The following is a 27,487-nucleotide window of genomic DNA, read 5'->3' as shown; positions in this document are numbered from 1 at the left end:
CTTGCAGATCTGCAGCGTTTCTGCGTGGAAAAAAAAGCTGCAGTTCTGCAACGTGTGCACATACCCTAAGGACATCAGCTCTGATGGAATATTTATGAACCGCAGCCAATTCGCACACCCTGATTGGCTAAGGCAGCCACATGACACATACCTACATGACATAATGATGTGGTGTCACCTGTCGGGAAGAGAAGTGCCAGCATGGCTCTAGAGGCGTAACTGTTGGGGATGAATATACATTGTTTTATTTTTTATGTGGCCCTGAATTAATTAAGCAGGGGTTGTCCAGTAGTTGAAAAGGCTTCTGTGCAAACATCACAGATGCAGAACACGTGACCACTGCAGCCAATCACTAGGTTCGTTGGTGATGTGGATGTAGCCACAGAGCCCAGACTTGGCTTCTACAGTCATGGGTGCTGTACTTGTGACGTCTCCTGTGTATCCTTTCAGCAAAGACAGGGCAGCGGCATAAAGGCAGTGCTGAACCTGCCAGGGGTGAATATTGCTTTGTTATTTTCTACAGCTAAAACCATATGGCCAAATGCATCCGGGGACTACCCCTTTTAGTGCTCTTAAAGGGAAGGTGCCATTAAAAAAAGTGTTTCAACAATTGAAAAAATGTAAAGTATTAATGTTTTAATTTTTTTTATATTTATTTTTAATGAAGTAAAATAGGAGAGCCCAGGGGGTGCTCCCAGGTCACAGCTACAGGCAGGAGGAGCAGCCTCAATAAATGCAGTCGGACAGCGACCACAGACTCTTATACCCGGGGCTGCCGTATTTGAGGTGTGTAACTCGTGCTCAGACGCTTACACACCCAAATGAAAATGGCAGCCCCCAGTGCCTGAAAAAAATGAATAAAAACAAAACTATTAAAGTTGTACATTTAATTTTGTATACAAATAATTGATATAATCAATAATTATTACTACAAAATTAAAAATTGCGGCACCTTCACTTTAAGAAACACGTTGTAGTACTGCTGTATTAGTTGTTACATGCCCTTGTTTGTGTGTATTCATGCTTAAGGGCAGAGACACACTACCGTATTTCCCGTGCGAGAATCGCATCGTAAAACTCGTACTGGCTGATGGATCTCCTGACCTGAGCTTGACAGCTGCATAGTGATCCATCATGCTCGGGGCAGGAGAGGTGCCAGCCAGTCCGTGCAGTGTGATGCGATTCTCGCACGAGAAATACGGCAGTCTGTCTCTGTCCTTATATGAATAGTGGATCATCCTGTGATGCCTATTGCCCTGAGAGGTTGTGAATAAACATGGTTGCCCAATCTTGATAATGGGCTTCACTGGTGTCCGTCACAGTGCAGTGAAATGCAATACCAGTTCATGGACAACAGTGGCGCTGTTTCTGGCAGAAAGCAACTCTTTGCCTTGTACATCAGGAGTTAGATATTAGTTTAAATACTTATATTCCCTATTTATTAAAAAAAAACTTTAGAAAATTAGAATTTGGTTACTAAATGTCCTGTGAACATACTTTCAAAAACCATCTGTTCAGATACTGCATATTTTTGGTGCACCAGAAAAGAAAACATTACATTTTATATCACAAAAGAACAATCAAACTTTTACAATAAACTGTTTAGTATTATTGCCGAACAACTGTGACATGAACATAGCACAACACAAGTCAGATATCTGTGTAATAACTTGCCTCCCTTCAGGAGGGTGTACACATTATATTCTTCATCAGCAGTATGGGTATGAGAGCTATTATTTTGTATCCACTTTTAATGGACTTTGTGGATTCAGAGGTTTTTGTATTCTTAAAGGGATATTCTCCAGGATCCTATCCCAATATGTACTAGGTGTAGCAAATACCTCCAATTAGAAATGTAATATAGTTCTCCTGTTTTGCTATATTGCTTAACCTATGTGCAGGGCATTGCAGTAGCTACAACCACTCATAGTGACAGTAGGTTAGTTGTTAGTGGTCGTAACAATGGATCCCTAAGCTACTACAGTGCCCTGCACATGGGGTAAGCGACATAGCGAATTGGGAGAACTATACTACACTTCTAATTGGAGGTATTTGCTAATATTATTATTACACCTGCAACAAATTGGGATAGGATCTTGAAGATGGGAATACCCCTTTAAGGACCAGTGTCTTGAAGCTAGAAATTAGATTTACGAAAAGTATAAAAATGCCATTAAATTGTATGATTATCAGGAATAAGCGTTTCTAGGAGCACTTTTTTCCCAATAACCGGGCATTATAAAAAAGCTGCTGGCAACTTGATGGACAGTCTCATTCGTTGGGTCAGATGATCTTTAGGTTTTATTAAAAGATCATCGTTCGCAGCAGCACATCATCCTGTGTAAGTAGGATCTGTGCTATTGAGTACAATGGCAGCCTATGTGCACAGAACGATCTATTACTGAGCGTCAGTGAGGTCAGCTTGTCTAAACAGGCTAATAAACGCTTGCTGATCAGCTAAGTGCCCCAAGGAGGGTGGTAGTTAGCCCATCTCTACTCTGATGGAGGCTTCTGTAGACAAAGAAGAATTATTCTTAGCTACAATTGTCAAGGTTCATATGGGTCTGCCTGTTTTACAGCTAGCTGGAGAATGACCTATTGGGTAATAGATATTATATTGTAGACTTTTCTATTACGTTCAGTATATAAATTCAAATACATTCTTTGCTACATGATCAAGAACTATCTTGCCTCATGGTTTTAGGAATCGATCATTTCAAATGTACTGTAAGGGCTTGTTGAGAGCAAGCATTACACATTGTAATGCCTACCCAACATATCTTTGTTGTTGTTGGTAACTAGTTTGGGGACTTCAGGATCTTTGTTGGCCATCAGTAAACTGAAATCTTTTATAGGTTTGCATAAAGTCACATGAGAGTACATTTTTCTGCTGACTGCTTCAGATCATCCAACGTTGACTGGGCTTTCCCTTTAATTGAGTCCAAATCAATATTCTGGATATTGCTCAGTTGTCCAATGACCGATGATCTCCCTTCTTCTTCTTCATTGTCTTCTTCAATCATTTTAGCCAACTCCTTAGGTAGTTCAACGTCCCCACCAGCTAGCTGGATCTGGGCCTCATCAACGTCACTCTAGACCAGAAGAGAGAAATAGTTACGTTTTATCCAGTGGTAGCAAGTTGTGTAATGGTAAGCTTAAGAAAGAGTAGGCACGTACACAACTGTATGTTAGCTTTGTACAACTTCCCAATAGTACAGACACCTCACATTCACTGAAGTCTAGGGGCCTCTACTGTACCTTGAATTTGTCACCAGGTTTTTCCACCTAATTAGAGAGTATCATAAATGTAGGAATAGAGACCCTGATTCTAGCAATGTGTCACTACTGAGCTGCTTATTATAGTTATGAAAACATTACTGTTTTTTCAGCAGCGCTAGTAAACCTGCTGCCAGGTAGTCAAGCATAATCGTGATCAACTGGTTGGCAGCTTTTTGCCCATGTACAATCAGTGTTGTAGGCAGGATTACACAGAGCTCAGCATTCTGAGCACTGCTAGACTGCAGCAGATAAAACGGATTTGATCAAAATAAAATCAAGCAGTCCAGTAAGTGACACATCACTGGAATCAGGGTTTCTGCCTCTACATCATGATGCTGCTGTGGAAAAACAACATTGACAAGTTTTTATTATGACTGAGATAGTTTGCTTGTGGCAGTTATTTTATATTAAAAATATTTTATAATTATAAATAGGTAAACTTGCAGTGTGCTTGAAGAAAAACCCAACAACTTTGCAATTTATCTCCTATCAAAACTCCATTTTCAAGAACACAGGGATTTTTCATTTCCTTGTGTGCTGCTCATCGATGATGTTACCTCAGCTTTTCAAGATTTCTGATTTCCAAGACAGAGAATGTGCACTTGCTAGCTCTTACTGTAGAGCTTGTAAGCAGTGGCATATCTGGGGGGGCAGCCGGGGCATGTGCCCCGGGCGCAGTGGGGCCACCTAATGTGGCGGTCCGCAGTGTCTCCCGCAGTGGCTGCATTCTGCCGCCCCCGGTCTGGGAGTCAGCTGTTCTCTGTGCCAACTGTCAAGCTGACAGCCGGCACAGAGAAGCTGCAGAGGGCCGGCTCCTAACATGTGCGGAGGTGGAGGGGTGCCCCTGCAGGGTGGCTGCGGCGAGCAGGGAGAAATCCCTGCAGCTCCGCTGCCTACAGGAGAAAATAGCGGAGCTACAGCGATCTGTCTTCCTGCCCGCGCTTCCTCTCACACAGACGCGCTGCTGGATGACATCATCATTCAGCGGCCGGCTGTGTCAGAGGAAGGTGATGGAGATGCTGCAGCAGAGCGCGAGGAGAGGTGAGACGGGCGTGCGTGTGTGGCGCGCTGCAGGGGAATGTGCAGAGAAGTAAATGGTGTGTGTAGGGGAGGAAAGGGCAATGATAGGGCTGACAGGGAGAGGGCAATTATGGGGATGGTGGGGGAGGAGAGGGAAATGATGGGGCTGACGAGAGAGCAATGATGGGGATGGTGGGGGAGGAGAGGGCATGGATGGGGCTGACGGGGAGAGAGCAATGATGGGGATGGTGGGGGAGGAGAGGGCAATGATGGGGCTGACGGGGAGAGGGCAATGATGGGGGAGGAGAGGGCAATGATGGGGCGAGAGCAATGATGGGGATGGTGGTGGAGGAGAGGGCAATGATGGGGATGGTGGTGGAGGAGGAAATGATGGAAGTGGTGGAATGGGCAAGGATGGGGATGGTGGGGAGGAGGAAATGATGGAAGTGGTGAAATGGGCAAGGATGGGGAAGGGGGAGGAGGATATGATGGATGTGGTGGAAAGAGCAATGATGGGATTAGGGGAGGAAATGCTGGAGGTGGTGAAATGGGCAATGATGGAGGTGGTGAAGAGAGCAATGATGGGGTGGAGTAGGGGACAATAATATGTGTGTGGACAAGTTGAGTAGGGACAGGGAGATTTATGTGTAGAGAATTTGGGGATGGGGAATTTATTATGTGGGGTGAGATTTGGAGTGGGGATGGGGGATTTAATGTGTGGGGGAGATTTGAGGACACAAAATGAAGAGCAAAAGGGGAGATGGGGGACATATATGAGGAAACAGTACAGGGGAATGGGGGCGTGTATGAGGAAACAATATGGGGGAATTGGGGGTATGTATGAGGAAACAGTATTAGGGAATGGGGGGCATGTACGTGGAAACAGTATTAGGGAATGAGGGGCATGTATGAGGAAACAGTATGGGGGAATTGGCGGCATGTATGAGGAAACAGTATGGGGGATGGGGGCATGTATGAGGAAACAGTATGGGGGAATTGGGGGCATGTATGAGAAAACAGTATGGGGGGCATGTATGAGGAAACAGTACAAGGGAATGGGGGCATGTATGAGGAAACAATATGGGGGAATTGGGGGTATGTATGAGGAAGCAGTATTGAGGAATGAGGGCATGTACGAGGAAACAGTACGGGGAATGGGGGGCATGTATATGGAAACAGTATGGGGGACATGTATGGGGAAATTGGGGGCATGTTTGAGGAAACAGTATGGGGAATTGGGGGCATGTATGAGAAAACAGTACGGGGGAATGGGGGGCATGTATGAGAAAACAGTATGGGGGAATGGGGGGCATGTATGAGGAAACATGGGGGAATGGGTGGCATGTATGAGGAAACAATAGGGGTGAATGAGGGCACAGTATTAGGAGCGATGTGAAAAATGTATGTGGACAGAGTACGGGGAGTGAGGGTGATGGGATGTGTGCAGACACAGTATGGGGAGTTAGGTGAGCAGGTAGTATAGAAAGTGAGGGGGTAAATATATGAGGAGACAGTATGGTGAACAGGGGGATGTGAGAGGAGACAGTATGAGGAGGGAGGGGAATAGTGTGAGGAGACAGTATGGGGGGACAAAAGTGAGTGGGCACAGAATAGAAACTGAATAGTGGGGGTGTAGCATGGAGGGACAGTGTGAGGGCACAGCCAGGAGGGGACAGTGTACAAAGGAGGGGGGGGTGTGATGATAGAGTACAGTATAAATACTGGGCCCTATGGGGGGGACACAGTATGAGAGGACAGTGTGAAGAGGGGGCCGGTATGGAAAGGAGAGGTCAGTGTGAAGAGCATGTACCATAAGCGGGACAGTGGGGGGTCATATTTTGTGCAGACTATATAGTGAGGGGCAATTTTTTATTCAGGAGCATTTTAATGACACTTGTATCTTTAAGGGCATCATGTGGAAATTTTCTGCTAAAGAGCGGAGAAGATGGAGGTCTGCAGAGACTGCTGTGGATGAGAAAACTCATCATGGGGTCTGGACAAGATGAAGAAAAGAAGGAGAATGACTCCAGAGACAACGTCCTCTATAAGGTACCTCGATGTAAATGTTATGTGTGATACTAACTAACTCATGTTTTTATTTGTTAGGAGCTTTAAAGGGGGTGTCCATGTTTGTAATGAGTCTGCAGTCATTCTTTTGTGACTGCAGACTTCTGAATTATCACAGTGCGCTCTGTACACTGTCAGGATTCTCTCGTGCTGGCGATTTAGATACATGCGGTCACATGCTGCCTAGACATGTGTGGCCTCACTCAATGAAAATGAACTGAGTGAGGCTTGGCACATCTAGTAGGAATCTGGCCAGAGGTATACAAATCACATGCTTGTGCTCACATGACTGTCCACAGGCAAGGGAGAATCCTAAAATTGTGCAATGCATTAGTTGTGAGAATTAAGAAGTCTGCAATGTCAGGATTCAGCTCTGCAGGTTCCAGTAGTCGTCACATTGACACTTCCCTCATATGCGACTTTCATAGTTGTGGTCCTGTGACAACGAGTTTCTCTTCTGCTTCTCTCAGTTTTTCACTGATCATTGAGAGCATTAGGGAGAGGAGCTCGTCGGTACATGACTAAGTGTGAAAATCGCTTATGTCCTTGGTGGGGGGGCACCAAAATGAATTCTTGCCCCGGGTGCCAGAAACCCTAGATACACCTCTGCTTGTAAGCATTCGCTGAAGCCGGCTGGATCACTGGATAAGGTGGCAATTTGCATGTTATCATAAATCTTCTCCATTCTCAAGAACAGATAGAAAACAATAACATTTAAAAACTGTTTGTTGCCTAAGTTACTGGCAATTACTGAAGTCTTTAAGTGCAGGTCTCCTACGTAAGGAACACAGCGCTTACAAGCTCTTACTACTTAAAGGGAATCTGTCAGCCGGTTTTTCCTACCTGAGAGCAGCATAATGTAGGCAAAGAAGCTAAATCCAACAATATATCACGTAGTTTATTGGGTGCAGTGATTCTCACAAAAAGATTTTAGATTTAGAATAAAGCAGAGCTGAGAGCTGGCCCCGCCCACCTAGTGAGCTGCTTATCACAGGATGGGGCGTTGCCAGACTCATGTAGTCCAGCAATATCAATCTCTTAGTATTAAATCCTTCACAGTTAGTAAACAATAGTACGCACTTTGACAAGTGACACATCCCTGAATTCTGTGTTACAGCCTCTATCTCTTGCTGCCTTCAGATTACATAGCAAAAACCTGCTGACAGATTCCCTTTAAATGTTTAAATGCTCTGTAGCCTGCCAGATTGCTGGATCTGCAGTCCTCTGCATGCATCGTAGAAGAACATATAGTGGGCCAGCAGCACAATCAGCCAAAGATCCGAAATTCCAGTCAACAAGACGACAACACCCTTCCACAAGCAGGAAACCGAGTGGTAGGAGAGTGGTGTGCTCCTGAATAGTAATGAAAACAGCTAATTATAGGCTATTTTGCATCATTACTTACAAATATGTGAAAATGTCTTTTTAAAGTAAACTATAATATCCTGTAATTTCAGGAAACATTTATTACTTTTATTAAAGCTACTACGTGATGTTCTTGATTCAGTAACATGCTTTTCATGAACTTTCAGAACTACAAGAAAATAGTTTGGACTAAATGAACCACATTGAAAATGTCTCTGAACCTAAGGGAGAAAGCTTACAACGTAATGTTCATGTAAATGTGCTTAGAGGTCAGACGAATTAGAGATCCCCCGGTAAATGTTAAGTTTTGAACATGTCCTTTCTATAGTTTCATTGCTTCTCGAACTCTTTAACTAAACTGTAGTTGTTACCTTGGGTAAGCGGTACTTGTCTCTGAAGTGACTCCGGAGTGTGGCTCTTTCAGCTTTGCGTTGAGTGTACATTTCCTCTCGTTCCATCCTGGATGAACAAAATCATATTAACGCTATATATTAATAGACAAATACAAGACTCTTAAATAAAGCAAAACACCCCAGTAATCCCTGTAAGACCACTATAAAGTGATATGATAAACTCTGTTTTTCAGTTTTTGATATACAGTATATGTGACAATCAGCCTAGATTTTAAAAAATGTGCTGATTTGTGTATACAGTGTCAGGAGCATCACACTGCACTTGCTCACTGAGCCAGTGCGCATGTCCTGAGCAAAATGAACTGTGCTCAAAGATACCTGAGGAGCGGTGAAAATGCGTGCTTCAGACAAGCAGGACCTGAAGCATGTGACTGCTGGGGGTGTGGCCTAAGCTCCAGAGAGCTAGCAGCTGAAGGAAAACTAAAAGGGTAACTATGGGACAAAGTTTACCAAAAGGCATAGACAGGGACGTAAACCAGATCAGGCCGGTGTCAAGCACGAGATAGCACGACAGTACAAAAGGATTAGACAGAATGGATTGTCAGGATGTAGCAAGAGATCATGAAACCAGAACGGGCAAAAGACGATACAATAGGGACAAACTGTAACGGAGTAACAATAGCCAAGCCAGGAGGTTAGAACTGGAGAAGACAATAGTAACAAAACGTGAGACAGAGAACAGAGTGAGTGGACAGACCAGGTCATACACGGGAGGCAAGCAAGCAATGCAGTATACACGCAAACCAGGGGGTCAGGCTACTTTCACACTAGCGTTAACTGCATTCCGTCACAATGCGTCGTTTTGCCGAAAAAACGCATCCTGCAAAAGTGTTTGCAGGATGCGTTTTTTCGCCATTGATTAACATGAAGCGACGCATTGTGACGGATTGCTACACGTCGCACCCGTCGTGCGACGAATGCGTCGTGCAGTGGCGGACCGTCGGGAGCAAAAAACGCTACATGTAACGTTTTTTGCTCACGACGGTCCGCTTTTTCCGACCGCGCATGCGCGGCCGGAACTCCGCCGGAACTCTGCCCCCGCCTCCCCGCACTTCCCCGCACCTCACAATGGGGCAGCGGATGCGCTGGAAAAATGCATCCGCTGCCCCCGTTGTGCGGCGGGGACAACGCTAGCGTCGGGGACCTCGGCCCGACGCACGGCGACGGGCCGAGCCCGACGCTAGTGTGAAAGAAGCCTCAGACACACAGAACAACAGTATAGCTAACAGGGAATCCTAGTCTGGAGTGAGTATAAATACCCCTCCCAGATGCAAAGGGAGGCCAGCAAAAGTTAACCCTGAGAGAGCAGGACATTAACCATGTCCTATACCATGATATACATCTCCTATATCGCCCCACATATATCCATTTTTATAGACTATAAGCAAACCCTCACGTTAATCCCTTCTATCTGACACTTAAAGGTGATATCTAGCCTTAGAATACAAGTCTGACTGAGGCCGGACACAACCTAGTTGTAATGTGGCTGGAAGTATGCAATTATCATACTTGCGGTCACATGACCCCCCTCCCGGCGCCAGAGAATCCTTACAGCGTGCAGTGTGCGCAATGTGAACATTCCCAAGTCTGCAGTCGCATTGAGTGACTGCAGACTTGTAGCCTAAAGCCAGACCATCCCTTTGATTTACTTTCAGTTGGTAACAAGAAAAATAAATGGAGTAAATAAATGGTTTGTTTGTAGCCTGTAATTTCGGAGGCGCGTGGGTCTGGATAGGACCTATATACATGAAATGGTAAAATGTATTATTCTGAATATTCACAAAATGTGCATACTGTATATCTATTTACATGAATCCTAATATTCCTATCTCACACACTCATCCTCTTATTACAGAGCTATAAGGACCCCTGACAGGAAGACATGACATTAGGCAAACAAATAGAGAAGCATCAGCATCAGTGCTTTCAGTGAATTAAAGGGAACCCGTCACTTGATTTGTGCTGACCAACAAACGACCGCATGAACCAAAGCCAGGCTAAACGATTATTTTTTTCTCTGTAATGTTACAGCATTTCAGAGAAAGTGTAGTTTCATGTTAGGGAGAGACAATGCCGCCCCTGATCAGCTTTTCTCTGCACCATTCTTGTTGATTGACAGGTCTTCCACTATGGGTAGATCTACATAGAAGCCAGCACTCATACTATTCCATAAAAAATTAAGTTTATTGTCCAGAGCTCAGACTAAGGACTACAATGGTCAGAATCTAGTTGCCCAGTTGCCTGATTAGATGTGTGTGCATTCTCTACCATTGTTACTTATTTTTTAATAATTTTTGTTTCCGCTCTTTGACAACCATGTTTTTAATGTGAACAATAAACTTAATTTTTCATGGAATGCTATTAGTGCTGGCTTCTACATACAATACCGTTCAGAAGTTTAGGGTCACTTAGAAATTTCCTTATTTTTGAAAGAAAAGCACAGCTTTTTCCAATGAAGCTAACATTAAATGATTCAGAAATACACTCTATACATTGTTAATGTGGTAAATGACTATTCTAGCTGCAAACATCTGGTTTGTAATGCAATATCTTCATAGGTGTATAGAGGCCCATTTCCAACAACATCACTCCAGTGTTCTCATGGTACTTTGTGTTTGCTACCTGTGTAAGAAGGCTAATGAATGGTTAGAATAATCTTGAAAACACTTGTGCAAGTATGTTAGCACAGCTGAAAACAGTTTGGCTGATTAGAGAACTTATAAACCTGACCTTCCTTTGAGCTAGTTGAGAATCTGGAGTATTACATTTGTTGGTTCCATTAAACTCTCAAAATGGCCAGAAAAAAAGAATTTTCATGTAAAACTCGACAGTCTATTCTTGTTCTTCGAAATGTAGGCTATTCCATGCGAGAAATTGCTACGAAACTGAAGATTTCCTACAACTGTGTGTGCTACTCCCTTCAGAGCAGAGCACAAACAGGCTTTAACCAAAGTAGAAAGAGAAGTGGGAGACCCCGCTGCACAACTGAGCCACAAGACAAGTACATTAGAGTCTGTAGTTTGAGAAATCGAGGCCTCACAGGTCCTCAACTGGCAGCTTCACTAAATAGTACACGCAAAACGCCAATGTCAATGCCTACAGTGAAGAGGCGACTCCGGGATGCTGGCCTTCAGGGCAGAGTGGCAAAGAAAAAGCCATATCTGAGACTGGCTAATAAAAGGAAAAGATTAATATGGGCAAAAGAACACAGACATTGGAAAAAACTGTTATGGACAGACGAATCCAAGTTTGAGGTGTTTGGATCACACAGAAGAACATTTGTGAGACGCAGAACAACTGAAAAGATGCTGGAAGAGTGTCTGACGCCATCTGTCAAGCATGGTGGAGGTAATGTGATGGTTTGGAGTTGCTTTGGTGTTGGTAAAGTGGGAGATTTGTACAAGGTAAAAGGGATTTTGAATAAGGAAGGCTATCACTCCATTTTGCAACGCCATGCCATACCCTGTGGATAGCGCTTGGTTGCAGCCAATTTCATCCTACAACAGGGCAATGACCCAAAGCACATCTCCAAATTATGCAGGAACTATTTAGAGAAGAAGCAGGCAGCTGGTATTCTATCTATAATGGAGTGGCCAGCGCAGTCACCAGATCTCAACCCCATTGAGCTGTTGTTGGAGCAGCTTGACTGTATGGTACGCAAAAAGTGCCCATCAAGCCAAACAAACTTGTGGGAGGGGCTTCTGGAAGCATGAGGTGAAATTTCTCCAGATTACCTCAGCAAATTAACTGCTAGAATGCCAAAGGTCTGCAATGCTGTAATTGCTGCAAAGGGAGCATTCTTTGATGAAAGCAAAGTTTGAAGGAGAAAATTGTTATTTCAAATAAAAATCTTTTTTTCGAACCTTGTCAATGTCTGGACTGGATTTTCAATTCATTTGGCAACTCGGTTGATTAATAAAAGTATGAGTTTTCATGGAAAACACAAAATTGTCTAGGTGGCCCTAAACTTTTGAACGGTAGTGGAGAACTACCCATTATTGCAGAAAGCTTTTTGCCGTTCACCAGACTGGTAAGCTGATTGCCACTTTTTTTGTTAGGATTAAAGTCTTCACCTGTTAACACATGGGAGAGACCTGATCATCATCTAGAGTGGTGTGGAGATAAACTTGCGTGGAACAACGCTGGGCTAGCCTTGTCTCTCCCTATAGTCTCCGGCTGGCTCTTGAAATTATGTTTTCTCTCAAATGCCAGAGTGTTGCAAAGCAATACCTACAGCAGTCTCTTATTCATGCTGTACATGGTTCGGGCAGTATGAACCAAGTGACCGGTCAACTATCACATAAGAAGCCAACCAAATGTAGGTGACGCTTCCATGAGAGTAGTGATTATAATGCACTGACCTCAAGGGGCTCTAAATATTTTTCTTTTGTAGAATCTTGCTCACTATACGTTAGACTTACTTGGGCCCATGCACTTTACATAACTGTTGGCCATCTCATCTTCTTAGGCAAATGCACAAGTGTGTTCAATATGGAGAAAAGAATGGATCTTTCCCAGAGATCTCTGGCATAGGCTTGTCTGCTTCAGAGGAAAGTCATCGGATTCTGTTGATATCAAATTTGGCCACGTTTCATCTAATGTCGAAGGACACCATGAGAGTCGAAGTTGGGACAACTTGAACATTTTTGGGGGTAATTTGCTAAACCCATTGGAGTAAGATTCTAAAAATGTATTACGAAGTTCACAGCTCTTGATAAATTTGATTTATTTTGGGATACCAGAACACTACAAACCTAAATCTGCTATTTATCAGTTGATTTTTTATAGTTTTTACTGTTTTCTGGTGTAAATTATGGTAAATATGTGAGACCACTGCTGTTAACATTGGAGTATGAGTGATATCACTCGGTCAGATCTTTAATAGGCATCCGCCTTTTAATTATAATAATGCAGTAATATTTAATAATAGTCATTTTAAAAGTTACTTGTGACTTGGAGATCGGTGCCTTAGACTATAAATTCTATAATTTTCCAGATCGTACCACTGTATACACTGGTACAATACATGACCGCTTCAGTTGGATGTGGAAGGGTTAAAGATCACAACTGCATCCTGCATTTTGCTGTCAGTATATATTGTTTAATCCTAGTCTTCCTCACTGTACTAATTTAATGCGCCATGTGTGCAAGGCGTGTTTCGAAAAGCTCCTTAGGAAGCAGTACAACTAAAAGCAATAATGGTAAGAGAAGGATTACGCACATGGCAAAAAGGATTTTAATCTTTTATTTTTAGCTTATTTATTGTACTGTCTGCAGACGGCCTCATAACTTGGGGCTTTTTTCATCATGAGCAATGTAACATAGTGCAAGCTATTGAGCAACACTTCTGTTTTCTTCCCTTATCAATTAATGTCCTCTTGCCAGATACTCTTATTCCACTGCCTCCTCTCTAGTTCTATTCCCATCTGTGGTAATCTCTAATTTTGTTTTCAAACATGTCATCTCTCCACTCCTCCCTCAGCTAGAACGTGACGTTCCATCCATTCATGTGTATTGCAGGGGGGCATAATTTCATTCCAGAAGTGTATAGATTGATGCACTGCTGAAAAATATCCTTTGTTGTCAGCACCTATTATTTTATAGATCTGTTTTTCTCCTTGCCACCATGCTTATTATTTCTTCAATTTTAAAATTGAGCAGACCCACTTTTCCAACATAGCGATAGAAATCGGCTGCGGGTGATAACTGACTCATTCTATCTCTGTGAAGTCTGTCCGTCTGTCTATCTCCATGTCTAGAGTTGTTCTCATGACAACTCTATAAAAGCTGTTTAAAAAGCTATTTCGGGTCTTCGGTCTGTTCGGCATTTCCTAAAGCACTAATACTACCCTGATTAAGCTTAATTGGGACAGGATAGGGTCTGGATTACTATAGGTTCTGGATTACTGGGAAGCATATAAACATATACAGTCATGACCGAAAGTGTTGGCACCCTTGAATTATTTCCAGAAAATGAAGTATTTCTCCCAGAAATGTATTGCAATTACACATGTTTTGTTTTTCACATGTTTTTTTCCTTTGTGTGCATTAAAATGACACAAAAAAAAGTGAAAAAAAGGCAAATTTAACAATTTCACATAAAACTCCAAAAAAGGGCAGCATGTGATGCTCATTCAAACTTACCCGTAGCAAGTAACAGGTGTGGGCAATATGAAAATCACTCCTGAAACCAGATAAAAAGAAGAAGAGAAGTTGGCTCAGTCGTTCCATTGTGTGTCTGTGTGTGCCACACTAAATATGGATAGCATAAAGAAGAGAACTGTCTGAGGGCTTGAGATCCAAGAGTGTTGAAAAATATCAATACTCTCAAGATTGTAAGTCCATCTCCAGCTGTATTGATGTTTTTTTGTCCTGGGTGCGCAACATAATCAAGAAGTTTACAACCCATGACACTAGGACGACCGGACTGCTGACACAGAGACATAAAAAAGCTATACTGCATTTTGCCAAAATATACGCGAGTAAGCCAAAATCCTTCTGGGAAAGTCTTGTGGACAAATGAGACCAAGATAAGGCTTTTTGGTAAAGCACATCATCTTACTGTTTACTGAAAATGATATGAGGCCTACAAAGACGAAAGGGAATAACAACATAAGGGACCCCGAAACAATATTTGTGAGGCAAAAACTGAAATCAGATAAACGCCATAAGGAAAAGACAGTATAAATTGCCAATAAAATGTTAAAGTTTTTTGTTATTCAAAGAAAAAATAAATACTAAGTGATAAATATAAAACAAGGTTGCTGCTAACCACGCAGGGACAGCATCTTGCATGTGGCCAGAAAATACAAAAAAGTATATATGTGAAGCCTGAGTAGAACTTGAACAACGCACGTTTCGCTTCTTTGCCATGCAAACACCAACATCTTGTCATGTAAGTGCCATTTACTATATTCTGTTTGCCTGATATGTCAGACTATTAGGAAGATTGTTATCCTTCATACCTCTTTTGACATTATCTGTTCAAGTTCTACTCAGTCTTCACATACATACTTTTTTTGCATTTTCTGGCAGCATGCAAAATGTTGTCCCTGCTTGGTTAGCAGCAACATTGTTTTATATTTCTCTTTTGGTATTTATTTTTTCTTTGAATAATAATAAACTTTAACTTTTTATTGGCAATTTACACTGTCTTTTCCTTATGGTGTCTACAATGAAGAGAACACAGTACATCCAGTCAAATATGGTGGAGGTTTAAAAATGTTTTGGGTTGTTTTGCTGCCTCTGGCATGGGTGCCTTGACTGTTTTCAAGGCATCATGAAACCTGAAGATGAAGATTACTAAAGGATTTTTGGTTTCAATGTAATGCCCTGTGTCAGAAAGCTGGGTTTGCATCCTAGGTCAGGGGTCTTCCAGCAGGACAATGACCCCAAACATATTTCAAGAAGCACCCTGAAATGGATGGAAACAAAGTGCTGGAGAGTTCTGAAGTGGCCAGCAATGAGTCCAGATCTAATTCCCATTGAACACCTGTTGAGAGATCTTAAAATTGCTGTTGGGAGAAAGCACCCTTCAAATATGAAAGATTGGAAGAAGTTTGTAAAAGTAGAGTTGTCCAAAACTCCGGTTGAGACGTAAAAGAAGCTTGTTGATGGTTATAGGAGGCGATTTATTGCAGTTATTCATTTTAAAGGGTGTGCAACCAAATATTAAGTTGAGGGTACCAACAATTTTGTCTGGTCAATTTTGGCGGTTTTGTGTGAAATAATGTCTGATTTGTCTTTTTTTCTCAGCATTTTTTTGTGTTGTTCCAATACGCAATAAGGTAATAAACATGTGTATAACAAAACATGTAACTGCAATAATTTTCTGTGAAAAATACTTCATTTTCTGGAACAATTTTAAGGGTGCCACCACTTTCGGCGATGACTGTGTAATGTACTTGTAAAGGTAAAAGGGGTTTTCTCAAATTGTTAAATGGGTAAAATTGAAAAGTGCTTATAAAAACAAGAAACTCCTATTAAAAATCCATCCCATTCTCAAGAACTGTGGGATAGTGGACCGTTCATTGCCTAGCTTAACAACCACCTTGCAGTCTCAGAATGGCTGGTTACCTAGGTAAGGCACTTGTGGTACTCCGAAGCTGGTGCTGGATTTGGCCAGGCTTAGTTTGGGAGAATGCTCTTTTCGGACCAGCGGGTGCAACTATTCCACTGTTCCAAACTGTCAGTTTTCAGGAGTGCACCAAACCCAGTAAACCGGAAACCAGTGTGCTCATGAAAAAGGAAAATTAGAACAACCCTTTAAGACCCTTTCAGATCTGGCAAATTTATTGCAGTTTTTCAATATGATTTCCATACTGAATATGTATAACAAATAGGATGAAGCCAGTGAATCCTAGTAAGGGATTGGTTACATATTGCATTTTTTTTTTCCTGCGGCAAAAACAGTGTTTTACAGTATCATCCAAGTGCATGAGATTTCTGACATCTCATGCACATGCTGCTTATTGTTTTCTTGCAGATATGAACCATGAAATAGTTTTTTCAAATCTGGAGCATGTTCATTTTTCAGCGTTTCTGCAGCGTTTTTCATCCATTCAAATGAATGGGAATAAAACGCAAATTAAAATTAATAAAAAATGTGTTTTTTTTGTGCAGCATTTTTCCTGCCAACACTAAAATCTACTGTAACTGGTAAACGTGTGAACTTAGCCTAATTTTGGTTATATCCATACCTAGTGTGTGACTCTTAAGTGTGACACCCATTTAAATCTTTTTATTTAAATGGGTGTATTTAAAGTGAAATTTGCAAGAAAAATACTAAGCTGACCCTTATGTTTTTGCTGCTAATTTGGGGTTTAAACTGCCGTGGATCAGCACATATATTCAATGCAACTATTCTGCTCTCAGATATCTGCTGGGATCTGCTTCAAAAAGTGACATATCACGGTGGAGAAATCTGAAACCATATGAACAGCAACACCGCTCTCCCAATGGGAGCTTTTTTTTTGCGGGGGTGTTGGAGCATTGAACTCTAATATCTGCCTGTAGTAAGGTTTCTGGTTGATTTTTTTGTTACTTAGGTGCAGTTGAAGACAAATGTGCAATTTAAAGGATTTTGCATTTTTGACCTAAAAAGTAGCAAAAATGTTTAAAAAAAAAATAAAGAGCTTTTTTTTATTTGGCTCCAAATTCATGAACTGCGTGTACTATTTTGATAAATTTGGCACAACAAAAGTCCACAAATACCACAAAAGAAAAAAGAAAGGCCCTGGTTCGTTAAGACAATTTTCCCGCCAGTCTTAATAAAGGGGCGTGTTGGAGCCAAATACTTCTGATTATTAAGAGGTGCGCACCTCTTCATGAATCTGGAGCGTCTGATGAGTGGTGTGTCCCTCCAAGCCTCATGCCACAAATCTTACTCCAGTCAGTCACTGGATTAAGCTCTGGAGTGCGGAATTCCACAGCTCGTAAGGAATTACACAAGCTATGGCGCCCTCACTGCACCGCTGTACTGCCCCAGCTATGCCCATTTTAGTGTGAAAATGGCAAAAATTGCAAAATGTTTGGGCAACTAACACAACATTTCAAAGAGATTCATTCCAGAATTTGGGCAAAATTGCTTTAGTGACTCAAGGCCAAAGACTTCCAAAAATTGCAAATGATGAATCAGGCCTTTAGTGACTAAAAGTGCCCAACTGTTCCCATTTTTAGTCTTTCCATGTAATGTTCTCACACCAGCCATGTATTCCTCCAGCTATTTGCATTATTCACATGAATATGTTCCTAGTGTCATTCACATCTGCTGTTTTTATGTGTTACTGTTGCCTTGCCCCCTTTTATATGACTAGTGCTGTGTGATGCAGTGTTTTTGCCCTGGCATATACAGGACTTATCTGATCTATCTGCCCTATGTACCTAATCCTGATGCCAGTTCCATATGTGCACTTTGTAGCCTCTGTTTTTGGCAGATGGGAAGATTATATTTATGTTGTGGTTTGTGATAGCAAAATGGAAATGTACTAAAGGCAAAATATCACAAGTGAGTAATGGAACCATTTATGGGCCCCATAGTAAATAGGCAGGTAGATTTTATACTCAGTCGTTAGCATCGTAGCTTGGCAGTGTCGGTGTCCTGGGTTCAAATCACTCATCTGCAAGGAGTTTGTATGTTCTCCTGTGTTTGCATGGATTTCCTCCGGGTTCTCTGATTTCCTCCCACACTCCAAAAACGTACTGACAGGGACTTAGATTGTGAGTGACGATGATGTCGGTAAAGTGCTGGGGAAATTAATGGCGCTATATAAGCGAGTAAAATAAAGAAAGAAACTAAATCCCTCCTGGACATGTGGATTTTTCATTTTTTGTGATTTAGTTTTTTATCCACAAACCATAAATTTTAATATTTTTCTGGCGATATTGCTGTATGAAGGCTTATTTTTTTCTACAGGAAGAGTTGTAGTTTTAAAATTATACCATTCATTTTCCCATATAATGTATTGAAAGTGGGGAAAAAACTCCAAGTGGGGTAAAATTGGGAAAAAATGAACTTCTACCATTGTTATTCAGATTTTTGCTTTTACGTTGTTCATTGTGCTATAAAAATGACTTGGCAACATGATTTTCCAGGTGAGTACATTTATGGAACCAAACTTGTATAGTTTTTTTTTTATTTTAGTAGTGAAAAAAAATCGTGAAATGTGTAAAAAAAAATTTGGTTAGTCTCATCATATTTGAGATACATAACTTTTACATTTTTTCCATCAGCTGAGCTATGTGAGGCTATTTTTTTTTTTGCACGGAAAGCTCACATCTTTATTGATATCATTTTGGGGTGCTTACAACATATTGTTCACCTTTTATTACATTTTTGGGGGAACTGCAGTGAATCAAAAAATTTTAATCTGGCATTTTGATTTTTTTTTCACATTAAACGTATGTTTTAGATAGTGGTATTTTTTATTTTGATAACCTGGACTTTAACTGAAATGGTGATACCAATTCTGTTTTCTATTCCAATTTATTGGAAGAACTGCCCTGGTAACCCATCAGTGTCCTGTGATCACGTTGCGGGAGGCCTACGGCAGCCTTTGTGCACAGAACTCAATAGTGCTATTTAAGTGCCGCTATTAGAGATTGACAGTAGCATTTAAACAGAGCCTGACAGCTGAAATATACTGCCCGATTCATTGCTTGTAAAGTATGTTTTTCTATGAAATGCCACAGTGTTTCAGAGTCGAAAATACCTGGTTGAGATCATGCAGCCAGTGTCTGATACATGCTGCCCATGGATTGGGCAACATGTATCAGTGGTCAGGCTCACTTTAAATAGTTGAACAGCAGTGATCACAGCTTGTGACGATCGCTGCTGTTACAGACAGATGCCGGCTTTGCATTTCTGTAAGCATGTGCACTGAATGGAGGCGGCATAGATACTGAGCCCACTCCATACACGCACACGGTGCTCGAATTGGTTAACTGTTAAATACATCTTAATATAACCATTGCATCAAATTGCTAAAAAGTGTCCACTCAACAAAGTCTCCAGACCTTAATCCCATAGAAAACTTATGGAGGGAGTTGAAGCTCCCGAGTTGCCAAGCGACGCCCTCAAAATCTTAATGAATTAGAGATGATCTGCAAAGAGGAGTGGACCAAAGTTCCTCCTGACATGTGCGCAAACCTCATCATCAACTACAAAAAACTACTGTCTGACTACTGTGCTTGCCAACAAGGGTTTTGCTACCAAGTTTTAAAATTATAGACTGTTCATGTCTTTGTCAGTGGGCAAACTTACAAAATCAGCAAGGGATCAAATACTTATTTCCCCCACTATAGATCCTTATCTTATTCTTACTGCATGCATTTGAAGCTAAAAATGGTGACACATTTAGCACTGTTTGACTTTTTCAGGCTATTTGTTTAATGGCACATTCAACTTTAATGTTGTTTGTGGTCATAAATAATGAGATAGGAGCTCATAAAAGACACATACAAGCGTTAGAAACTTTCCCATTGAATGGTCAGAATGAGCTCACTGAGGCTACTTTCACACTAGCGTTAACTGCATTACGTCGCAAATCCGTTTTTTGCCGAAAAAACGGATGCGTCAAAAAAAGTGAAAAACGTATGCCACGCATACAGCATTTCGACGGATCCGTCGCAAATCCGCTAAACGTTTCCGTCGAAAATACTGGATGCGTTGCATACGTTGCATCCGTTTTTACCATCCGTTGCATCCGTTTTTACGACGGATCCGTTTTTAAAATGGGAGGCTCCCAAATTTGATTGGCTACTGGAAAATATGGAAAACTATATAATTACTGTTTTTACAGCCCATCTTTGAGGGTTTTAGTTTTGTGGCAGCGATGGAAGGTGTTCTTGTGAGGATTGCACTTAAATACGTGGCACTTATATACGTGGCACTTATATACGTGGCACTTAAATACGTGGCACTTAAATACGTGGCACTTAAATTCGTGGCACTTATATACGTGGCACTTAAATACGTGGCACTTAAATACGTGGCACTTAAATTCGTGGCACTTATATACGTGATACGTGGCACTTAAATACGTGGCACTGAAATACGTGGCACTTGAATACGTGGCACTTAAATACGTGGCACTTAAATACGTGGCACTTAAATACGTGGCACTTGAATACGTGGCACTTAAATACGTGGCACTTAAATACGTGGCACTTAAATTCGTGGCACTTATATACGTGATACGTGGCACTTAAATACGTGGCACTGAAATACGTGGCACTTGAATACGTGGCACTTAAATACGTGGCACTTAAATACGTGGCACTTAAATACGTGGCACTTGAATACGTGGCACTTAAATACGTGGCACTTAAATACGTGGCACTTAAATTCGTGGCACTTATATACGTGATACGTGGCACTTAAATACGTGGCACTGAAATACGTGGCACTTGAATACGTGGCACTTAAATACGTGGCACTTAAATACGTGGCACTTAAATACGTGGCACTTAAATACGTGGCACTTAAATACGTGGCACTTAAATACGTGGCACTTAAATACGTGCCACGTATATAAGTGCCACGTATTTCAGTGCCACGTATTTCAGTGCCACGTATTTAAGTGCCACGTATTTAAGTGCCACGTATCACGTATATAAGTGCCACGTATTTAAGTGCCACGTATTTAAGTGCCACGTATATAAGTGCCACGTATATACGTGGCCATATATGTGGGGTTGAAGGCCCAGGCCAGGTTTATATAGATTTGGGGGTGTCTGGCCATTTGGCAACAAAATCCAGCTTCTGAGCATGCTCAGTGTAAAAAAACGTATTGCAGCGCTGCATTGCGTCGTACGACGTGTCCCGACGCATCCGTCGCTCATAGGCTTCCATTGTAGCCAACGACGCATGCCGCAGGATGCGTCGCGACACGTTTTTTAGGCGGAGACAAAAAACGCTACAAGCAACGTTTTTTGCCGACGACGTATCGCCAAATTTCGACGCATCCGTCGTAAAACGTACACGACGTATGCCAATCCGTCGCAATACGTCGCCAATACAAGTCTATGGGGAAAAAACGCATCCAGCAAAAACTTTTGCTGGATGCGTTTTTTCGGAAAAAAGACGTTTTGAGACGTAATGCAGTTAACGCTAGTGTGAAAGTAGCCTGATGGATCCACAGTTAATCCATTCTACAGCCAGAAATGGACAGTGTAACACCAAAGCTATGCAAGGAAAACAGTGCAACATTTGTAATAAAACTCAATTGCAAAAATGTTTTGAGCCAAAAATACATGCATTTGACCTAAAGTTGAACCCCTCTAAAGACTTTTTGTAGACCATCGGCTGAGAAGCAATTCCAGTCACAATCCAAGAGGACTACATAGAGGTGTGTATACACCTTATGTATATGCAACTTTCAGGAAGCACCAATCTCATGAGAAAATGGATTATTGTGAGCTGTCCCCTATTTTCAAATCAAACCTATATTATTTATTGAGCTTTCACTTTAAGATATTCCTTCTTCATTCCAATAAATCTGGAAGTTTTGGTAGAGCCATAATATTAGACACAGCACATGTAAAATAGAGGCCATATTTCTGTAAAGAACAAAACATTACCCTTTAGACTCCAGTCAGAAGCCTCTCATACAGCCAAAGCAGATCTCATGCTTTGCACTGATGAAGGGCAACACCTCGAAACACCATGTCTGCAAATTGAGATTTCTGGTTTGGCTTTTATTCTAAGTCATATGGCAAGGCTCGCTAAAGGGTCGATATTAACTTTTAGGATTGCTACGTTCAATAGGTGACATCAAGTCCTCTTCTGCTCTAAAGAGGCAATTTGCAGATGTAAAGAACAAAAAAACTACATGTTTGCTCTATTCTAAGTTATTCCAGGTGGAAATATGTAGGCGCATATACAGCCTTGCTATGAGTCAGTTGGCCACTCAACTTCAAAATAGGACATTGATTTCTGAAGCAGAACTTACTACCAAGTTCTTGAAGAACCATTAGTGAGGTTCAAGAACTCTTCATTGAGAGATTTATAGATTTGTTTTCCATGGCCAAAGAGCTTCATATTTGCCACAATCCAGATCATTAGCTGGACCGGTGTGAAGGATACAGCCATTAGACTTTGGAATATTGGAAACCCTCTCCTCATTCTCTTTAGTGATATTTCATGCGTCACCAACTAGTAATCTAATCAACAAATCTGACTTGGCAGATGCCAGGAGAAAAATACTTGCCCGAATGCATATTGCTAAATATAACATTTGGTAAAAGAAAAAAAATATATAGACGTATACATAAAGTCCTTGGGCATTTTTCCTGGTTTGGGAGGCAATTAGTTCAACTGCAGGAAAATTTTAATGCAACAGCAATCAATTATTTTGTAAAAAAAAAAATGTGTTTTTCCAGTTTAGATTGCTAATTGACTTTAGGGAAAGCTCTTTCCTTTTTACAATAGCCAAGACAAAATGAAAATATTTTGTCAAGTATGGCTCACTATTGAAAAATGTACTTGCCTTCACAGAGGCCATGTGGAAAATTTAAAGGAGTTTTCTCTCAAACAAAATACATTTTAATCAATAGATCTTGGAATTAAAATGAATTTCACAATTACACGTGTTAAAAAATATATTTCTGTGCTGAGATAATCTTATAAATGTGTCCCTATTGTGTAATGGCTGTGTCTGACCGCACAGGAACATGGTCTGATCATACCACAGCTCGTGGACAGGGGATTAAGTGGTTAAGATGGGTGGATGTTTTGCAGTCAATCTACAGATTAAAAAACAAACAAAAAAATAGCAAACAAACAACCATCATGGCAAATCTGCCCCTTTATCTTCACTTTATGTAACCCCCTTAAGGTGTAATGGATCTTCGACTTCAGGCCAGCCATTATGCTCTTTATTGCCTTTTAGTTAATTCTAAAATAATTGGCTTGTCCATCAATTAACCAGAGTGAAGCCCAGCTGAAGGGTCTAGCATAGAAAGAGTATCTGGGGGGTTATAGAATCTCCATGAATTATATCTACAATCCATTAATTACTGTAGGCACAGCATAAAGCTTCTTATTTCCTGTGGTGGCTCTGCAAGATCAATATTAATTGCTGCCCAGTACCTTCAGAGACAACAATTGGTCACTGAGGTCCCTATATCAGGACATCTTGGTGTCAGCTTATTTTGGGGAGATCCATCTAACAAATATGATTGTCATCAGCAGGTGTCCCTTTCCATGGTTTTGGAATGAGATAGTCATACACTTACAGTATTGATATTTGGCATTCTATGTACTTTTCTGAAGTTATGGAATTTAGGCATAGTGAAGATCCGTCAGTAGGTCAGAAGTGGCTTATTTTATTCCTGCTTCTCCCCAGCTATGCAGTTTCTTTGTTTTTTTTGTTTTTTAAACTCTATAAAAAAGGTTCTATAGATATAGGCCTTTTTATTCAGCACTAATTTTCATGGCCTTTACCAAGAAAAACAAAACATAAACCAAACAGAATACTTAAGAAGGCAGTATGAATAAAATAAGAGCACGAACTAGCCATTTTTGACCTGGTGTCCTCTTTAAATAAGGTCAGTAATTCTAGCGCTCACTGTAATATTAACTTTCTTAATATTCGATAGATAGTGTTATATACAGATTATCTACCTACTGCCTGCTTTCTAACAATAGTGTAGAAGACATAGGCCTGTATAAAACAGCCTGTGACTGTTGGTGGTCTGACAAAAAAAATACATTCAACTCTTTACTGTGCCACGTTAGTTCTCAATCTGGCGCATACATGGTACGCACTCTGTTTTTGGTAACAACCTATGCATTTCAGATTGGTAATTTACCACAGCAAGGAGAGTACCACACATGGGTAGACTGTATGCCACATACATGAGGTTTCTCTGCGGTAGCCAAGGGGGAAGGCATTAGGCGGGGTTTAGTGAGGATCGCTGGAGCACTTCCTGGTGCTGGGAGAGTCCTTGGAGCACTTGCCAACTCATTTGCATATTGTTTGAGACTTATTTTCTCTGGAGTTCTATGTGTGTATGTGGCCGAACAGGTATGCTTCAACTTTTGTTTTACTACACTACTTGGCACTATAATTGCTTAAGTGTCCATAAAGCTCATGACAGTCTCCTTTTGTAGCACCAAACCATATGTATAGTCTTAGAACAAATTACAGCTAAGAATTCCCATCAAATGAACGTAGCTTAGATTTAGAAAAGTACGGTTGGTACAAAGCTCCAGTATGTTAGGAGCTAACAAGAGCTAAAGGAGACACAGCGGAACTGAAAAATAACTAAAAGACCTACACAATAAAGGAAAAGTTTCAATCCTTAGAAATGGAAAAGTTCTGTGTTTTTTCTTTATATTGTCTTCATGTTTGGTATTTTTTTCTAATGTCACATTGTTATTGTGTAGGGATTAGGAATATGGTGAAATTAAAACCTATTAGTAAATTCATGCATGTGAGTTTATATTTGGGATCAATATAAATTAAGGCAATAATCCTAAAAATGGCTAACATCCTGGTCGTACTGAGAACAGAGCATTTTGAACAGTTGCTTTAACTCTTATGGTTTTGTGTGCTATTTTATCTTTGCTTCCCCAATTCATCCACAATTTAGCAGAGAACGTGTATTTATTAGACTATAATTATTTATACCGACATTCACTAGTGTCCGGGTATTTAATTGTGGGCATTATATAACGGTCAGGCATATTGGCAATGGAGTGAATACATGTCTGGACATTGAGAATGCACCTTACTAGATACTCCCCTTAAAGGACCATTCTCTTTTTTCCTCTTGTTTTTATCTCCGACCCCTCTATATTATCTTATAGCAGCTACAAAACAAGATAAAGCAATTGGATCAACTTGATTTTGTAAAGTCAAATTATGGTATATATTAGCGCATTCATGAAGAAATCTGAGAGGGATTTTGGTCTTCTTTGGTACAGGAGTAAAACAGTGAAAGATGGTTAAAAACAAAGAGAAGCTGCACTTTAGGTTGATGCTTTTACAAAAGTTCTCCAATTGAAGAATCTTTTGGGGTCCTGTGACTATTTATAGATAGATAAATAATACTTGCTTATGCACTGCTGTTTTTATTCACATTTTTCATTTACCTGTAATCTTGCACAAAAAGGTCTCCAATAAACACAACCCCAATAACAAGCAAGTTTCTAGAATATACTCAATCAATCCAAATTTATAAAAGGATCAACATTAGAATGTAAATATTTTCCCAAGAAGATGCTAAACAAATCAAAAAGAAAAAAAAAGTGACATAAAACCTTACTTCTCTTCCAGTAGTTGCTTTTGATATTCTTCATATTCTTCCCTGGTCATTCCTTGGGCTTCAGCTGCAGATTTTTCTCCTTCCCCTTTCTCTTCCTTGCTCCCCAGACCTCCAGTGAGGTTCTTCAGCTGTCCACCCACCATAGTCTTCACCATAAAAGCCATAACTGTAGAGAATCTAAAGGTTTTATGAACCAACAAAAGATTACAAACCCACAAGAAGCTGCTTACTGTACTCAATCGCTTCACAAGCCTTCAGCAGTAAGTTTGCAAGTGCAGTCTGTGGTGCTCAGCATGGATCTTGTAGGTTCAGGTATGATCAGTTTAATTAGTTGAATGGATTTTCTCAGTCTTGTTGAATTAAGTCCTTCAGATAAGATCAGAAGTGAGGATAGTCTGAAAGGCCTCCGAAATTTAGCTCCTTATGTCTAGAGAAGTGTCACTGCTGCTTTTTTTTTCTTTCAGCACCACGCTCCTGGTAAGTCCCATGTAAGCACTGAGTGAGCACCACAATCCTGCTCAGATCCCAGTCTCAGCACCACAATCCTTAACAGCTTCCAGGTTAATGTTTCAGCACCAGAGTCCTGAACAGCTCCCAGTTTAATCAGCACCACGGTCCTGAACAGCTCCCAGTCTAATGTTTCAGTACCACAGTTCTGGACAGCTCCCAGTTTAATGTTTCAGCACTCTAATTCTGGACAGCTCCTGGTAAAACCTTCGCTATGCCGCTCAGTCTGAGACTTAGCAGGGAGGGAGGGAGTAGACTTCAGAGTCACTAGCATGAGATCTCAAAACACAATCAGCCCCTTCTGTTGAGTCTGGCTTACATCATTGCAGCCATTGGCTGTAGTAAAGTCACTTATCCTCTCCAATCTGTTCACTTAACTCACTAGGGCGACGGTTAGGAAATAATAGCATCTGGTTTTATTAGCTTGAAACCCTTCAAATGCTTTTGGTCTCGGCTCTTCAAACCCCTATTTTTTCTCCAAAGATAGCAAGACTTACTTTACTCTCCGTTAGGTCCACCTGCTACATGTATTTTATCATTGTCTATAAAAGGGTTAATGTCAGCAGCGAGATACCCTAAACACGATGCCTTCACACCTACGGTAACGCTGCCACTGACGGGTTATTAGTGTGAATTATAGCACGAACCTTCAGATGATGATACAATTAACACCTTACCTCCATCTACAATGTGTCACAGAGACGTCAGCAGAGCTGCTGAAATGTATGGGGGATAACTAATACATAAGCATTAAATCAAATTTAACAGCCACAAAGACAGTTGATTAAATCAGTATTTCTGACTATAGCAGTAAGTTGCCAGTATAAGAGAATTGTGTTGTAATAAGAGAATATTAGTGATTCAGAAAATAGCTCAACAACTGAACGTCCTGGTAAAAAAAAAGCTTTTATGTTGGTGAGAAAGAGATCTAGAATTTGTTGTTTATTTTTGTTTAAATCTTTATTTATGAAATTTTCAACACAAAATAGCAAATAGATCTTTATGCTCAACTGATGTAACAAATATACGGTGGTAGAGGTACCATATATCATAAAAGCAAATATTAA

At 40.9% G+C, this 27,487-nt stretch overlaps 1 protein-coding gene across 2 annotated transcripts; it reads right to left on the bottom strand.

The window, feature by feature from the left end:
• Positions 1–68: 68 nt before the first annotated feature.
• On the bottom strand, positions 69–26,800 carry CPLX3 (complexin 3). Of its 2 annotated transcripts, XR_013215683.1 has the most exons (4): positions 25,914–26,800; positions 8,103–8,190; positions 2,074–3,092; positions 69–1,841 (listed from the first exon to the last, which is right to left on the bottom strand). XR_013215683.1 is itself a non-coding variant. In XM_077264047.1 (3 exons), exons 1-3 carry the CDS (start codon positions 26,075–26,077, stop codon positions 2,868–2,870), a joined length of 477 nt encoding a protein of 158 aa, XP_077120162.1. In that variant the 5' UTR covers positions 26,078–26,713; the 3' UTR covers positions 69–2,867. The 2 variants fall into 2 exon arrangements, 1 of the variants encoding a protein (XP_077120162.1); XM_077264047.1 differs by having other exon boundaries at positions 69–3,092; positions 25,914–26,713.
• Positions 26,801–27,487: the final 687 nt, after the last annotated feature.

Source organism: Ranitomeya variabilis, chromosome 5 (genome assembly GCF_051348905.1).
Source record: "Ranitomeya variabilis isolate aRanVar5 chromosome 5, aRanVar5.hap1, whole genome shotgun sequence".
NCBI classification, from domain to species: domain Eukaryota; kingdom Metazoa; phylum Chordata; class Amphibia; order Anura; family Dendrobatidae; genus Ranitomeya; species Ranitomeya variabilis.
This window is presented reverse-complemented; position numbering and strand designations above follow the sequence as displayed.

Bases quoted from the DNA above. Each gene is read 5' to 3' on its own strand.
- CPLX3 (XM_077264047.1), bottom strand. From the start codon at position 26,077: ATGGCTTTTATGGTGAAGACTATGGTGGGTGGACAGCTGAAGAACCTC. The intron at 8,191-25,913 runs GTAAGGTTTTAT...TTGTTCATCCAG, and splicing joins AAGCAACTACTGGAAGAGAA to GATGGAACGAGAGGAAATGT. The intron at 3,093-8,102 runs GTAACAACTACA...CTTCTGGTCTAG, and splicing joins ACAAGTACCGCTTACCCAAG to AGTGACGTTGATGAGGCCCA.